General features: G+C 32.9%; 1 protein-coding gene across 1 annotated transcript in view; it reads left to right on the forward strand.

Annotated features, from left to right (window-relative positions):
- The window catches only part of LOC149422679 (uncharacterized), a 58,199-nt gene extending 41,825 nt beyond the window's left edge, over positions 1 to 16,374 (forward strand). The window contains exon 3 of the mRNA XM_089633906.1: positions 12,426 to 16,374. Coding sequence (XP_089490032.1) covers positions 12,426 to 13,110 — 685 coding nt within the window. The 3' untranslated portion in view covers positions 13,111 to 16,374. The remainder of the gene's footprint in view (positions 1 to 12,425) is intronic.
- The last annotated feature ends 2,132 nt before the right edge of the window (positions 16,375 to 18,506 follow it).

Here is an 18,506-nt window from a genome sequence, read left to right on the forward strand (position 1 = left end):
CTAAAAACATCCCTTAAAAGAGTAAGGGTTGGATTGTTGCTAGGGTCGGGGTGAGGGATTGGGCGGTTACTCGATTGAGTTACTGAATGTGGATGAGTTTTTTGTTGTTTGATTTTGAAAAAATATTATTCAAGAAAAATGTCAAAAAAGTCACCGGAGACCAAAATTTAATTTGCTCTTTTTACTCCAAATAATGTCAAAAGTAAGGCAAGTATGTCTCTAAACATCCTCTATACATATTGTGGAATTTTAGCTCGTTACAGCGGTGATATCGTAATTGCCACGACCGTTATAACCGAATTCTACTGTATAAATAATAATTGCTAATCTAAAGGGTAACTTTGACCCTTTTTGTGCTTTTAAGCTGCGTATTTGCGAAAATTAGCAGTGTCGGCCCCACAGGAACAAGGCGGGGTTCTGCGTGATCGGTATTATAAGATCTGTCTCCGCCGGGGCAGGTGGGGGGAGGGGGAGAGAGAGATGGGAGAGCGGAGGATCTTATCAGATGAGAGCAGAGAGCGGCATCTCGACGGGACCGGAAAACATCGGCTATTCCGGTCGCACGCATTTAGGGTTGGCAAATTAATTAATCTTGCATAAGAATTATTTAAATAAAAAAAGGATTTGGAACACACAAAAATTTCATCATGGTGCCTATCTAATTTAGTCAGCTAAGCTTTTAACCCTTTCAATACCAGTGTTCTTCCTCAGGAACATGAAGAAAAAATTAATATCTCTTGATTTTGTTAAACAAACAGTCCCGTATTTTGCTTATTGCCGGTCCTGTGTAAGAGCAATTGGAGCAGCTCTTGCCAAGGAAACCAAGGCGCTGATAAAAACATAACACCTAAGGGTCCGTATAAATGGAAATAATTTCCGCGAGCCGATCCACGAATTATGGGCTTAGGGTTGGCCCTGTGTGAAGTATATTCCTAGTGTCTTCTATTTTTATACCAATATAAAACAACCCTTTGAGGTTTAAAAATAACAAAATAAAAATCTGAATAAGTAAGCTAAAACCAAAACAAAATATTTTCAACTAATTATTAAAATTGTTATCAAGCATAAAATATGGTCTATATGTGGAAACAAAAGCGCAGTGCTGAAAGGGTTTATAAAGCTACTAGGTATTAAGCGAATTAAAACTTTGAATTTATGTGTGAAAATTGATGAAAAATTGAATGTATTTGCGTTAGGATAGTAGAGCATTTCGATTTTAGACAATTTTACGTATTAGAGTTTTGGAATTTTTTTAAATTCTACTACCCTTGACGAAGCTTGACTGAAGCGAAGCCGATTGGTGATAATAATAAATTTGCGGTAAAGGTTTATTCTATTAATCATACATTGAATGGTCAAAAAAACACGTTTGTGGAATTCATGAAAAAATAGTAACATACTAGACACCTCAAAAAAATTGCTAAACTGCACACTTCCCCTACTAACAAACATTGTTATCAATAAGTAAATAATAAAAAGAATTGTTCGTTATCACTGAAATATGAAGTACGAATCAAATATAATAGTTTTCAATGGAATTCACCATAAAACGATTAAATTTATGTAATAATATTTTTCAAACATCCGGAAGAGCCTTAGATTATGGTATTTTAAAGATAATAATAAACGTGAAAAACGAGGGGATGTGTTTATTTGTATCCTGTATCCTTGCTGCGAAGAACACAAACTGAAAATTCCCACATACAAGAGCTGGTGTTGACTCTACTTATCTTCATTAGGTTCTCGCGGTGTGATTAGGGTGAGTGGACTCAAATCTTGTTCAAATATTCAACCCCTGCAGACATTTATTTGCTCAAACACTTTCAAATCAAATTGGAGGTTAAATTTCATGTAATCCTACTAATCTGCTCCCCCATGGGCCGGTAAGGAACATTGAAATAAATACAATGACGGGAAATCTGACCAACCAAGTTTTGAATGACGAAACAGCTATCACAATAGTTAAAAAAAATACTAGCAACGTTTAATAATAATACTATGAAATTTGATTTAATTACAAATAATTAAATAATTTTTAATTTAATTAACAATAAAAAAGATGTGATTTTCACGGCTAAAAGTATTATGGTAACATATTTTATTTTTATTTTTATTTTATTTTTATCATAAAAATCCCATTAATATTAATAAATACGACGGGACTAAACTCAGTAGTTCATGGTAACCAGAAATTGACGGCTACATTAAAACTAAACGCAGAAAACAATTTTAAATTATACTGTAATGCCAGCTCTTAGAGGATTGGAGTTGGCAATACAGCATTACATCTACATACATTACACAAGCAGTCACTTCATCACAAGCTTTAAATATCTGCCCTGATGATGAACACTGTAATGCTGGCCGAAACGTTTGTTAAATGAAGGAAGTAAAGCAACACATAATACCCCAAAAATAAATGCCTATAATCAGTGGCGGCTCGTGACTTTTGGGTGTACTAGAGTGCCAATATTACAAAAATTACATTATTGATGTTGTTGTAGTTGAAAACAATTTTTAATATATTTTTTTTAAATTCCGTTTTTTGAATGAAGAATTTCAGGAAATCCGTGCGGTGCACGGCCAAACTGAAATTTCCTGAAAATAATCAAAAAAATAATATAAGAATTTCGAAAAAAAAATTGTTTTCAGCTGCAACAACATCAGTAATGCCATTTTTTGTAATATCAGCACTCTAGTACCTACCTACACCCAAAAATAACGAGCCGTAATAACTGCCTATAATAACAACAGAGTAGAGTTTTTAGCGGGACATACGAACAGATTTTTTGTTACTCTAGATTTCTAGCTAGATTTATTAGTTTAATTAATTTTGCGAAGCCCTTTGTAATTTAATAAATAAAAAAGACAACAAAAAAATTATCGGTTAACAATCGTCAGCTTGTCAACCAGTTTATTCTTACTGCGCGTATTTAATTTCGGAATTGATAAAATAACCAAATCACGCTGTTTCTATCATCAATGACTTTCACCGACTTCGTCTTTATCTAAATACTATTGACCCGGTGAACTGCCGCGGTATTCATACTTTGGTGAGATCGGAACAAGATAAATATTTAATTTGATAAATACCAAATACCACACAAGGAATATTGTGGCAAATATTATTTATTACTATCAATAATTGTAATTGAGATTACTTGCTTAGCCACTGGAGCGACCACGCGAAATACATAATTTTGCCTCGATTGCTCGAGATATCCAGACGATCATTTTTTAAATTTTTCGCCAACATTAAAAAAACATAACATAGAATTTTTACATGGAGTCATACAAACTTGTTATGATGCTATATAGCCAATGAGTTAACCTGTATTTTACCGTTTGTTTCATTTTTGCAGGCTTTGAGATCACGAGATAATTTGCATTTTTTTCAATAAAGCAATCGGAGGTATTTAAATTGGCGCATTTATATTACCAAAAGCAATCCAGTGGATAGACTTTCATACGCCACCGATTTGTAGGTAGGTACACGGAAAAATATGAATCTGTTAAAAAAGTGACAGCATGCCAATTTCCTGATAAAATATTATTCAGGATATATCTGGAACACGTGTTCTTTTCCCAATTCATATATTGAAGCTATGCGACAATATCAGTATGTCAATATCAATATCAGTATTTGTATGAACACGTTTTCTGCCGTCCCCATAAAACATTCGCTTTCGAATGATACATTGTAAGGAACTCTTTCAATTTATTCTTAATTCAACGTATGCATACGCGAACCGAATTGCCGAACTGAACCTCATCTTATTATCTTTGCTAAAATATACGATTTGCATATTAACCCATTCTGTTTTATTTTTAAATATATCTATCTAAACTCAGCAGATTGACTCGCTGTCGATGACAATGCGTACTATCCACTTTTTTTGGCAATCACATACACTGACGCGGACATAAGAGCATTTCTCTGAAATCGGATGACTTTACAGCAGTTAATATACGAAATATATGTCGATTCTAACCCAATCGGCATATGGCGAGGTTGATAGACATATCGACTCCAGTTCCTGGGTAGGAAGGTTTAATATTCAGTCATAACAAAAAAGATTAAAGATTTTGAAAAGACATTTAAAAACAGTTCAGTTGGTCGAGGGGTAAGATTCTCGGCTAGCAAACTAGAGGTTGCGGGTTCAAATCCCAGCTTACGCAAATAAATTTGATTTGGTTAATTTGTGTTATTTCTTCATTTACTCCTTTAAAACCAATATATAGTATATTTGCGGCAGGTTCTACAGTGGAAGATACTCTCAGTATTAGCTTTGGCCGTGTTTGGTGACTTCCCCACCTTCCTCTTCCCATCTCCTTCTCCTCCCCATTACCTTCAACCTCACGACATACCCCACAATTGGATATGCCTTAGTCTCACTAGCTCCTGAGGGTTGGGAGCAGTTGGGACTTTTTTGCGATTTTTAATATAAAAGTGAATAAAATAACTTTGTTGATTTTTTATGCAACACTAAAATGTAGAACCTACCGCAATAAAAAGGTTAGTAAGTATGTTTACAGTTCAAACATACATACATATACATTTTAGAAACTCGTAGTAATCAGGTGAATCTACTAATCTACTACATCAATCAATTTTAAGGTACCTATAATGATTTGAGCTTTTGTTTTCATGTAAATCGAGACCGAAGTTGAAAATTATGTTTAAAAATCGGTCGCCAGGGCTTTAAGGCGAAGCTATGCCAAAAAACTATGTTGATTAATCTTTATAATGAATTGGTGTACATTATGAATACCAAAAAAAATTCTTTAGATAAATTGAAGGTTTTTCTATCGTTTCGCTTGAGTAGAATACAAATAAAAAATAAATGACTTAATAAACAATATAAATGTACACTACTATTTTTTTTTCTCTTTCTGTTAAAGGAAACAACTTTTAAAAAATATAGTATTATAGCTAAGATTATCTGTGACAGTTTCACTTGATTAACTCTTTTGCTTTCTTATAAAATTATTTACAAAATAAATAAAAAGCAGTTTTGTGCTTGAAATAGAACGTTACTAGACTCCGTGTGTCAAGCGATTTTAATGCCTATTACCTACAGTATTAGGTATGCTAAGAATATACACATTTTTGGCTTGTAGCTTCTTCTTAATTTATTTTAAAATTCGAAATGCGATCTACATCTTGTTGTGATCTAGCACAAGATCCATTACAGTATATTTTTAGTGTGGGTATACACACATATATATTATATTATGAAGTACACGAAACCATATGATAAATAAAAGCAAAAGACGAGCAGAAAAATAATATCCTGTATTGTTTACTCCGCAAGACACTATATAAAATTATAATATTCAATAGTTTGCCGGCAAATTTCACAATGTAATCAAACCGATTTCAATGCTAAAAAAAATAACTTTTAATAATTATGCCATCACTGTTATCATCAAGAAACGAGTAATTCATGGTGGTCACTCATCAATATGTTGACCTTTCAACTTGTTTCTTAAATATTCAAAGCTTTCCATTGTGCATTTTCAATAAAAAAATATCATAAATAATTTATCAATTCAAACATCTCCTCAGAAATTAATAAGACAGTTGAATATTGTTTTTTTCTGAAAAATATATTCCTAGCAATTTTATTATTAATAAAATGCTTCAATAATTAATCAGACCAGAGATAAAATCGCACTGTTAACCGGAAGACGAAGTGACCCATTCACAATAATATCTTATTTACGAGGAATTTAGTTTTATCTTTATGTCATTATTACGCTACTTGTGAACTCAAAATATTAATTTACTACAACGTTTTTATAATAACATATGATTCATTATTTGAATATTTTTTAACTCACTCATTTCGTATAAATAAGCAGCGAAAATATTTCGATATAATTTTTAGTTGTATTATAATATTTTCTCTTCGCAATCCTTTCTTTGTCCATCCGCTCTGGAATGAAATTTGATATCGTTTGAGTATTCTCTTAATCATATTGGTACTTATTTTGATTTTTTTAAATAATGAATTAAAAGTAATTAGATGGAAGGGTACGCGTCTTTTTTCATACAAAACTTAAATTTGGATTTGTGGTCAAAATACCCAACCACACTGAATAATTGTTTTAGTGCTATTTTATTTTAGTTTATTAAGGAAATAAACAGTTTATTCCATTTTATATAAACAATTATATTTTACATGTTGCATTAACTAGAGAAGTTTCCACATAAATTTCATGTTACATACAGAAAAAAAAAAAAAATAAACAGAAAAACATAAAAACATCTTAGTGAAAATAACAGAGAAATCTTATAAATTTACACACACCAGGGGGAGAGGGTACGTAATCAACAATTTGATTTAAATTTCTCCAATATGCATTTAGTAAACTGAAATAAGGACAAATGGAAAATATCGGCGCTTGAAAATATATTATTGGATTTTGTGCATGTCCTTCTGAAAAATGAATGTTGTGTGTAGTTTGTTTTTGAATGTGGAATAGTTTGTTCGGCCGAGTGTTTCGAATTGGACAGTAGAAATGAACATTTTTCCAGAAGGTAGTCGTTGTCAACAGTATTGTGGATAAATTTGAATAATTTTTTTTGATCGGATATATACGTATGCTATATAGGCTTCTAAAGTTTTTTTATTATTTCAGAGGCTTCTTTGGCAACTATTTGTAAGTTAAGGATACTTAATTATTAAAAATAAAATTTTTACTTTCCTGCTTTGTCTATATAATGAAATTTAAAATACAAACAAAATATGATTTAAACAAAAACAAAAAACAATTTAATGGGCTTAAATTTAAATTTCAAATGATTAATTTTAATTTGTAGTACATAAATGAAACATATATTTTTTTTATTTTATATTTTATTGTATTTACATAAAAGGCAAGTTCATTTTTTAGTGTTTACTATTAACTCACAAAAAATGCGAAAGTTGCCGCTAAAATCATGAAAAATCGGAATCTTTGATTACATAAAAAAATTAAACATTTTAGAAATAAAACATTAAATGTCCGTTCTAGATATTTTCCTTTTGATTTAAAAAAATCTTATTCAATTTGGTTAAGTATTATGGCTTCAAATCCAAATTTAAGTATTGTGTTTTTTTTAATATGTTTGTCGGTGGTTTTATGTACGAAATTATATTTTACTCAAATCTTACAAAACTGAGCTATCAGTTTGATTGTAAGAATAAAAAATCCATATTTATTTGTTTGCAATAAAACACTTGAAACGTTACTTAAATTTTTTTTTTTTTAAAGAAAGACAAACATTCCTGGGTTACGAATAACCTGACAATATTTGAAAATCTCCTACTACCACCACAGTAAGCTGAAAATGTTGCTTGTGTTGTGATGGAGGACTAAGCCAGTCGAGGAATTGAACACACTACGTCTGGGTGGGACCCATGCGCGATGTCAACTCGGCCACCGACCGGTCTTAGTATTATAAATACATAATAATTTACTCAATAACTTAATATGACAAATGCCACAAAGCCGTTTCTCTCATGCACAGAATATATATATATATTTTTGTAAATTTAAATTAAAAAGGTTTGTAAAAACTGACATCAGCAATATATGAAATTTGTGCAAGTAAATGTTGCTCGATAAATATAAATATTTAAATACATCTTGGGTTTGATTCCTAGTAGTAACGTTATCTTTTTATTTCTGTGTCTTATTCTGTTTCATGTTTCTTTTAGAATTATTAGTATTATCTTATTCTTCAATCTTACATTACATGTATTTGAATCTCGATTTTGTTTTCTTGATTGTATGAATAAATGTATGAATCTCGGAAGGGGAAATTACCCACTTCCCGACTTCCGAACGACCTGAACCCCGCAGATAGACTCGTTGTCAATGAAAATGCATTCTGTAAACTTTTGGTGGCGCTCGTGACGCACAAGCATTTCTAAGAAAAAAAATACAGTGGTTAATACGAAATAAATCTCGGTACCGTCTAATTAGGATTTGGTTTATGTCTTGTAGATGGTGGCTATCCCATACTGATCAGCCTAGAATCCCATAAAATGTAAACCAACCACATTTTAATAAATAATTTAGCTATGCCAGGGCTATAATTATTACTTGCCTTCATGCAAACATTTTTTCATATGTAAACGATTGGGTACCCACTAAATATTTATTATAATCATAACTATGTATTAGAAGCACACCTTTTTTTAATATTAACTCCACACAGGAGACCCTGAAGAAAATAATTTCCCTCAGGGCCTATGTCATCTTTGGGGATGCTGTGTGGAGGGTCTTTTTGTGGAGAGGAAGGAGTGAACATGGGTCTTGAAGAGTCCCATGTTGTAGGAGGGAGGAAACACAGAGGCCGGCAGTTCGTTCCACAGCCGAGCTGTTGAACTTAAGAACGAATCGTAGAAGCGACCCGTTCTCATGTGACAAATGTCAACCGTATACAAATGTTGGGCGCGCGTTTGGCGTGTATCCCGACTACGCACCGGTGCCGAAGGGATCAATGACGCTAGTTCCTCAGAGCATCATCCATTTTAATACCGATAGAACAAGGACAGCATACCTACCTGACGCCTGTGCTCTAAAGATTGCAGTCCGTTTGTTAAGATTGGGGAATCTATCAAACGGACCGCCCGTTTTTGCACAGAGTCAAGGGTTTTTTCAGGTATTTATGGGCTCCGGACCAGAGATGGCTGCCAAATTCGACAGTAGGGTGCACTTGCGATTTGTACAGGGTCAGCAGTTGTGTACTATTAAAGTATCTGCGGGCCCTGTACAGTACGCCCAGCTTCTGAGAGGCCAGCTTTACTCTGGCTTCGATGGAGCCCCCATACCTGAGCTGGTCACTTATAGTCATACCAAGCATATCAATGGAAGGCCTGTTCGGAAGATTGCTTCCGTTGAAGGAGACTAGATTATCATTTAGATCCCCTTTAGACGTAATCAGACAGGATTGGGTCTTTGAAACAAGGAAAACGGATACTGGCGCTACGGTGACGTTTTTTTCAAAATGCTATATTTTTGGAATACTTGACATATTTTAAAGCATTTCTTTTTGTTTAAAATAATTTAGTCTCACACGGAAGATTCCGATAATGTGTCTATCTACTTATTATCTCTTTGCTATGTACCTAATATGCCCCTAACTACCTATTATCTCTTTGCTATGTACCTAATATGCCTCAATGGTATCTAGATTTCCTGAAATACGTAGTTTGAGGAAATCCTGGCACCTGGGTACAAGGGAGCTCTTGTGGAAGATAAACTATCCTATTTGTCACTTATCAATTGCAGATCACTGACATAAGAAGTTCCCCAAACTTTTCTTGTATACACGGAAAAAAAAAATATTGCTGATTTATTGAAATCCCAAAGAAAACGTGATGTAATCCATTTCATAATAAAATATGAGTTTATTCAGAATATATCGGAACACGTATTCATGCAGGTGTTCTTTTTATAATACATATAAGATGAAATTCTACAATATTAACTTGAACTGAACCTCAACTTATGGAAAAGGAACGAAGCTATTGCAAATGGAGCGAAACGCCACTTGCAGTTGCTTCGTTCCTTTCTAGTAATTCTTGGCTCGGTTCGTGTTTCGGTCCGCAAAAGTATACGTACCACACATTCGCGTTTAACTGATATTTTGTGAGGAAATCTGCCAATTCATTCGTTTAAGGCCTGCAGTCCCGTTTTTAATAGGAAAACAAAAATTTGACTAGATTTTACCTCACCCACACACGGATTTCTCTGAAATTTGATGATATTATAATTTACAGCAGTTAATATACGAAATAAATCTCAGTACAATTAGGATTTGGTTTAATGTTAAAAGCGACAATCGTTATATTCTACGCGTTCATAGATGGCGTTAATTAATTTATTTTTGTTAAAATACGCCTTTCCCAATGTATTACTTTACAATATTAAGACAAATTATTTGTTTGCGCCAGTGCATAGGCAATATGAATATGAATAAATAGTTTTGTTTGTTTAAAAACTCAATTCTTTCGAATAAGGCTTACAAATACAATATTGTACCGATGATTCAATCCAATATTCTATTGAATCATCGGTATAAGTTGAAAGAATTGAGTTTTTTACGGACAAAACTGTTTATTCATATTCATATTGCGTATGTACGGGCACAAACAAATAATTTGTCTTAATATTGTAAAGCAATACGTTGAAAAAAGCGTATTTTAATAAAAATAAATTAATTAATCAAATAAATTAATTAAATGTGTAAAAACTTGATAGCGCAGTTAACTCATTTTAGTCAGTTCCTGGGGAGAAAGGTTCAATCCTCAGTCAAACCAAAAAATATATATGTGTAGTGTGTATATATCTTTAAATACATCTATTAAAAATATTGTATATGTATATGTAAAAAATACTTTATTTTTTACGGATTCATTTTTTTGCTATTTCTTTGTATTGTTTTTTATTGTTAACCCTCTGTCTGTTGTCTATATAATATTTAAAATAAACAAATAACCTAACATTTAATAAAAATAATTAACACATTCAGTTAATTCTGGGGACACGATTTATTTTTGATTGGATTGTTGCAGAAGATTAATATTTATGTTTTCGTAGAAAGCAATCACTTTGTGGTTTAACATTTTAATGAAATAAAACAATATTTTTTGTTTAAAACCACGAATTTTTTTATTAATTTTAAGACCGACCGGTTTCGCTTCACTCGAGCACATCAGTTTAATTTTGTACCCTGACATGCTCGAGTGAAGCGAAACCGGTCGGTTATAAATTAATAAAAAAATTCGTGGTTTTAAACAAAAAATATTGTTTTATTTCATTAATATTTATGTTTTACATGACAAGGTTTTGTGCAAGGCACAAAGGATAACAAATTAATGTAAGCAATAATTATTCGCCTGTAACACAAATATTAATTGAAAAAACCTTCCGTGAAAAAAAATGCTGCCGACGGGAATTGAACCCGTTCCTTCTGATTGCCGGTCAGGTGCACGGGACCACTGTGCTACGTCGGCCAAATAATTCGATAAATACTAGTATTTCATTCAACTATTATTGCTTTCTTGATTTGTTTATCTTTTTTCCTTTATTTTTATTCCCTCCTGAAAACAACCAACTTTATGTTTGTAGGAAAGTTATTGTTAAATATTTAATTTCTCACTAGATGGCGTCTACATATGTTATATCATCATCTATTGGAGAAAAAATATTTTTCCCGGAAGATATTTCAATTAATATTTGTGTTTCAGCCTAATAATTATTGCCTATATAGCATAAGATATTTCATAAAAAACGCATTCATCTGCCTTAAATAAATAAGTACGATTAGGTTACTACATATTTATTTCTTGTTGCTATTTACATATAATAACATATTTTATAACCTATGTAATAATAATACTTTTCGTATTTCGGAGAGAAGGTACCAAAAAGCTTGCTAACATTTTGCTGCAAAATATATTTTCTAATGGCTACAACTTAGATAATATTGAATGATTGAATAATAATCAAAACACATTTTGGTATTCAATAAACCATAAATTGTTGACCATGTTAGGGAGCTCGGGCCTCTATCAATTGTTTAAAAAAAAAGACTTTAATAACTGTATTATTCGGTGCTAGGTAGATTCAAGTACCTACACGAAAAATGCCATTTAAAAAAAAAAAAAGTTTGGGAACATTTCAGGAATCCTCATTTTATCCTAGTCTTTCTTAGGGGAGAACGTCTCCCTAATGTAGCATGAACACGTGCTCTAATCTTAACAATAGGTCTCGATAACACAGCTGAACCTATATCATATAGATACATTATTTACACGTTACTTACCTGCAACATCTAACTAATAAATTTATATACTAGCAATCTTAACTGATATTATTCCGTATTAGAATTATTACTCAATGAAATACATTTGGAGTAGGTAGTAATTTTCTCTCAAAACACACATAAGGTTGACAAGGTTACTCTAGACATGAAAGGGGCGCTTTTATAATTACTACGAAAACTCATAATTTTTTGCGGTGATGCCTCGCCATTGTCGTAGTAACTATAAACGCGCTTTTAAAGGATTTCTATTTTGTTCATGGAAAGTATAAAGTATAAGTAGAGAGTATTAAATTTTAATAAAATGTACCAAACAGGATCTTAGCTGCCAGGATATAAAATAATTTGGAATTTTGGTATTTTCGTTCTATCTTCCGTGACTGTCCGATATGTATGCATATGTTATTATTTAATTCCTTTAGGTTAGAATTTGAATGATTTCTCTATGCATAATATCTTCATGTGTTCTAATAAATCTGTGCCCCTGGTGTACAGGTCGCATCGGGACAGGAGTGCTTTTGGCAGATATGGTATAACTTGTGTTGTTTGTCAGCAGAGGGCGCATGGTACAAAACATGAAACTTACAGACATATTTTGTTTCAGAGAACTCAGCGAGAACGACAAGCGCCCCTTCATCGAGGAGGCCGAGAGGCTCCGCGTGATCCACAAGCGGGAGCACCCAGACTACAAATACCAGCCCCGCCGCCGCAAACAACCCCGCGTGGGCGGCAGCCCGTCCCACCCACGCCACCCTAAGCTGGAGGAGCAGGGTTTGAAGACTGAGGACTCTCGCAGCTGCGGGGCTTCTTCGCCATTATCAAGCCCTCCCAGATCCTCTCTGGACACCCCCACACCCCCAGTCAACCTGCAAGACCACCACCACTCTCACCCTCAACAACAGCACCAAAATAGCAACATAGACTTTTCTCGAATTGACGCCACACAGTCAATGGAACCTTCCATTGACTGTGTGGATGATCAAGAGTTAGACCAGTATCTTTCCGTGGAGCACCAAGTACCGCACTACCCGCATCAGCACCATCAAAACTACCTATACAAGTACCAACAGGGGGCCGGGGTGGGTGGGGAGGACTACCACCAGGGCTGGCTGGGCGAGAGGGCCAGGGCGGCAGAAGGAGACGACGGAAACAGGTACCACGACCTGCAGCCGCCCACCGGCATTTGGTTTCCTCCCCTACCGCAATGCCTTCCTCAGTGTCTGCCCGCCTACCAGTGTCTGCAGTCTCAGACGCCGTCCTCCTCGTCTCCGTGGCAAGGATATGTATAATTGTTGCAAAGCCCCGCAATACTGTATTCATTTAGAATTAGTCTTTGAGTTTTAATCTGTAAGGAAAACATTGTTAGGGGCTGTTCATCTAATCATGATTCTGAACTCCAAACCAATTCATTAGAATATTGTATTTATTGTCTTGTTGTGTTTTATTGAACTCAGAGTAAATATTTTTTGGAAACAATATTATTAAAACACATTGCGATGTCTTTCATTAAAGGTGTCGTTATTGGAAGTATGACAGCTATTAATTATTTCGCCTTGGGGTTATCGTAAAATACCTTCAAATAACGGACACGACTAAATATGACTTTATATTTCATTTTATAGTCAGTTAATTATTAATTTACAGTTAAATTTTATTTACAAATAATAATTTGTAGGTAGGCACTATAGAAAAAATATCTAAATTCATTGTTAAAACCTAATCTAATGATAATTATCGAATTTAAAATAAATCAATGTGAATACTTTTTTGGATTCCCTTTATATGTAGCTCCACATTGTCAAACAGATGCGGGCGTCACGCCTCTAACTAGATATTTTGGATACAAACATATCTTCTGGAGGTAAAAATAGTTTTGGAACTAAAAAGCCCAGGGCCTGGTTTCTCGACGAAGTCATTCCACTCGAACAACGAGTGGTTCGACCCACTTGTTCGAGTGGAATGACTTTTGACATTTGGTGTATGTAAGTATGTATCTTCGACGAGTCTCAAAAATAAGAACGTCGACCAATGTATGTACATTCGACGTCGATTTCGAGCGGCCTGGATTAATAAATCGATACACTGGACAGAGCATTACTTTGATTTTGTATGAATGGCATTGAAACCAAATCTAGGGTGATAGGAAATCGCCTGGCAGCCATCTTGTATGACAAACTTTTGAAAAGCTCTGTATACAGATTGAAAAAATGAAGTATTATTATTTTATTTTTGTGTTGTTTGCAGTTACAACGGTTTACAATATTTTGGGAAATTGATGAAACAAGGAAATTCATACGCCATTAAAAAAATTAAGGATGTTTTCAAATTATTCCCGATGCAGCGCTTTTTAGGTTCACGAAAAATAGTTGGTTAGGTTATGTTAACTGTCTGGTCACCTGCAAATCTAAATATTACGGTTGTCTCAAACAAAAGTATATCTGCTGTATGTTTTCTCTAGAAAGCGGTTTCTTGGTGATTCGTCAAACAGATTGAAGTTTCTGCCAGAAAAAAATAATTTGTCAACTGTCATTTACATAAATCATTCGTTGTCAGCAATTTGGCCAAGACACAATATTTATGATATTTTTCACAAAATTTATAATACATTTTTCAGACTGAAGTAATTGCGCTGAGTTTTAGATTACGCTCCTTAAATAAAATACGAATGTTAAAAATTAAAAGAATTTTATTCTAAATAGATGTAGTTATTTTAGGAAATTAAAATAATAAAGATTTTCGGGTTACATTCAAACGGATGTGGCTAATTTCAAATCAACGTAGGTACTTCATATTCACGGAGAATATGAGTAAATTGCTAATTTATTGAAAATCTCTCCAAATTATTGGCATTGCGGTTAAAAGCAGGATTGCAGGCACTTTTCTGATAAACTTTTAGTAAATTTTTAGTTTGTTCATGCTCCTGCATTTGCCTTAGTAATAATAATATATAATGACGAAATGCGTGTTCCGGCATCGTTATAATATATTCGTAATTTACTACTAAAATTTTCGTACTAAAAGAAACTCATTGATTCATTCTTTAAGGGCCTGCAATCCCGTTTTTAACCGGAGTACCAATAATTTGAAGATTTTCTTAATAAATTAGCAATATTCATGTTTCTGCGTGTAGGCTGCGGAACTGCACTGGTACCGGTACAGGTACCAGGCAGTTCGTAGTCTGCTACGCTTTCCATCAACATATCTCTCTTATCTTCAATTTAGTAATTTTGTATTTATCGCTTTTCATAATATTACCAAAGTATTAGAAATTATTGTAACTATATAGTTTACTTACTAAACTATGAAAAGATAACCGGTAGATGTGTGACGTAAGCCATTTTTCAATATTACTGTACACACATTTCCATAGTTTTTTTTCTCTTCAGTGTAAATAAGTATTGGGTTTCATTGTTATGTCAATGGAATTCCTACAGAACTTAACAATTTACAAAGTATTAATTAACTAGTGAGAAATATTTACTTAATAAAATTAAGTTTTATGGTAGTGTTCAATACCTGCAAACCTTCAATTGGAACGTACTAAACATACAGTAAGCGGCTATTTTTTTAATCAAATTAGCGGTTTTACATTTATTTCGTATATTAACTGCTGTAATGTCATCCGAGTTCAGCGTATGCGTAAATGCGTATCTGTCCACGTGTGTGAACATGATTGCTACCAAAAGTTGACAGAATTCAATGTCATCGACAACGAGTACATTTGCCGAGTTTCAGCTTGATCGGATGCCGGGGAGTGGGTTAATTTCAATTTCCAAGATTTGAATTAATTCATTAAAGGAAGCAAAAGTGAAATTCAAATAGATATATTATTTAATAAATCAATATTCTTCACAATCATAGCAAGCACCAAATGAATATTATCTGCGTTGTCTTGTCAGAAAAGTTTTTGAATGAACCACATTTATAAAATTAGTATTAACAAATATTGAACTTACCCACATGGTTAAGGTCATCCAAAACATGAAATAATAAATAAAAATATTTAATAACTAATCTAAAAAACAAAACAATAAACAGCTAATAAGACATTTTAGCATTGTGTATTATTGTAAGTATTGTGTATTATAGATAAACAAGATGTTAGTACGTAGAATTAAAAAATACAATAATGACCTACCTGAATTTAGGAGTAAACACATTGGGCCTTAAATATTACAGTAGTTTTATTTTTTTACTGTCAAAAATCAATGTCAGCGCAGATAAGTATTTATGTAGACAAGGAATTTTCTGTGACTGTGAATGTGACTAGATCTGAAAAAACATGTCCCTCACCTCGTTCATCGGGGTGTGATAGAATATGAATTGTAATCTTACGTGACGTAAAAATTGACTATTAAAATATATTTTAAAATAGTTGAAAACTTCAGTGCTATTTTTAATATTAGACCCAAGCAAACCAACATACAAAAATGTTATAAATAAGAATTATTTTGTTCGTAAGAAAATTAGTTGATAGTTTTTTTCTAATCCTCATCAGTTAAATGTATTCGTATTTATGTTAGTTTGTATATAATTACCAACGAATGTAAATAATAGTGTAAGAATTGTTTATATTGCGTTATGTTGTGCAAATAAAAAAATATTTTTTAATAAAATTATTACGCCATTTCAATTATTTTTAGTGTCTTTCTCAACTGATCCCAAAGAGAATGAAAAATATATTTATTTTTTAATGTCACAATTATTACGAAAACTGTATTATTACATAAATAATAATATTTATTCTCAACATGGAGACAAATGAGTGTTTCTAATTTATTAAGAATCTTTCAAAATATTAGTAATCCGGTTAAAAACGGGATTGCAGATTCTTCACGAATGAATTAATCGGTTTCCTAATAAACTTTTAGTAAAATACAATATATTACCACGATTTCGAAACACGTGTTCATAAAAAACGTAATTTTTTCGCATTTCGTCATTATATACTATAAAGGCAAATGCAGGTGCATGAGCACGTGTTCCGGTATAAGTTAATCAGGAAATGGCCTGAAATCCCGTTTTTAACCGGATTACCAATAATTTGAAGAGATTCTTAATAAATTAATAATACTAATTTTTCTCCGTGTACTCAGCGTGGCCGTGGAAAGTCAAAATGTTGAATGCTCATGAAAAAAAAATAACACAAATATTATTATTATAAGCAATAATTAGACGCCTGAAATATCCATTCAAATTGAAAATATTTCCCGAGTAAAAATAAATGCCGCCGACGGGAAATTTTTATGGATATTTCAGTCGACTAATTATTTCTTATAATATTTTGCTATCCTTTGTGCTAAGCATAAAAAACCTTATCTTAAAAACATTAATTTATCTATTGAGTCAAGTTAGCGGCGGTCCTTTAGCCATGACCGCAGGCACTGAGCAGAAAATCCCCAGAAGTGTGGTATATAAAGATTTGAAAGAAAACGGATGTTGCCAATTTACATAAGACCTTTCAACACCTAGGCGAAGGCCAATGCTATTGATTTTCAATTCAGTAAGTAAATGTTTGATCAAATTCACCAGATGAGAAAAAAATACCCTAATGGTCACACTGACACGCTCAAAATACACTTCTATTGGCGTATCTCTTCATTGTTCGCAGCGAAATGACTAAGTTCTCGTCAGTGGTCGATGTCCAGGGCCGCATTTAGCAAAAAAAAAATAAGGAGCACTGAGATAACCCTCGTTGGTGCACGGAGAAAACATATCTTAAAATTTTTCGACATCCGGTTAAAAACGGGATTGCAGACCTTTAACGAATGAATTGATAGGTTTCCTAATAAACTTTTAGTAAAACACAAACGTGTTATCGCGATGTCGGAACACGTATTCATAAAAATTCTAATATTTTGACATTTCGTCATCATATATTATCAGGACAAATGCGGTGTATAAACGCGTGTTCCGATGTTATTAGGATGGTACTAAAAGTATAGGAAACGGCCTGCAATCCAGTTTTTAAAGGGATTTTAATAAATCAGCAATGGTCATTTTTCTTCTTGTGGGCTAACTGGTTTGGTGAATGGGAGAGTTTAAATATTCTAATTTTATTCGTAACCCAGTATGTTACAAAAAAATAAACATAATAAAAAATTGTATAAAAAAAGTATAAACGAGTTATAATTTTTTATTTATTTTAGACTCAATTGATTGTGATTAAGTGGTTTTTCGTTAGCTTAGAAATGAGCAAATGTTGTTCAGGAACTATATTTTTACCACTGATTAGATAACGTACACTAGAAATGCATTCCATGTAGATTTGAATGGAAACCCATGTCGCATAACCTTTGGTGCTAGCCCATTTAGCACGCTTAATGTATCTCTTAGGACATTCATCAAATTAATGTTTTGTGATAGTTTTATTCAAGTACCGTTATTATTTTATCAATGATCCACAACACTTGGATAGTAACAGAACATGAAAAAAGCTTTCACAGGACTTGAATATTAACTTTTAAATTTAACGAGTTATTCACATTCTGCACGGATAAAAATGAGTTTTGCTCATTTGTTAAGAATATCTTCAAATTATTGGTAATCCGGTTAAAAATGGGATTGCAGGCCGTTTCCAGATAAACTTAAAAGTAAATTCCTAATACAAATATGGAAATACTTATTTTCACATCATATATTGCTATCCCATTTTTAACTGGATTACCAATAATTTGAATTTTTT

The sequence above is a fragment of the Hesperophylax consimilis genome, chromosome 7 (genome assembly GCF_061612785.1).
Source record: "Hesperophylax consimilis isolate HC1 chromosome 7, BYU_Hcon_1.0, whole genome shotgun sequence".
In the NCBI taxonomy this organism is placed as follows: domain Eukaryota; kingdom Metazoa; phylum Arthropoda; class Insecta; order Trichoptera; family Limnephilidae; genus Hesperophylax; species Hesperophylax consimilis.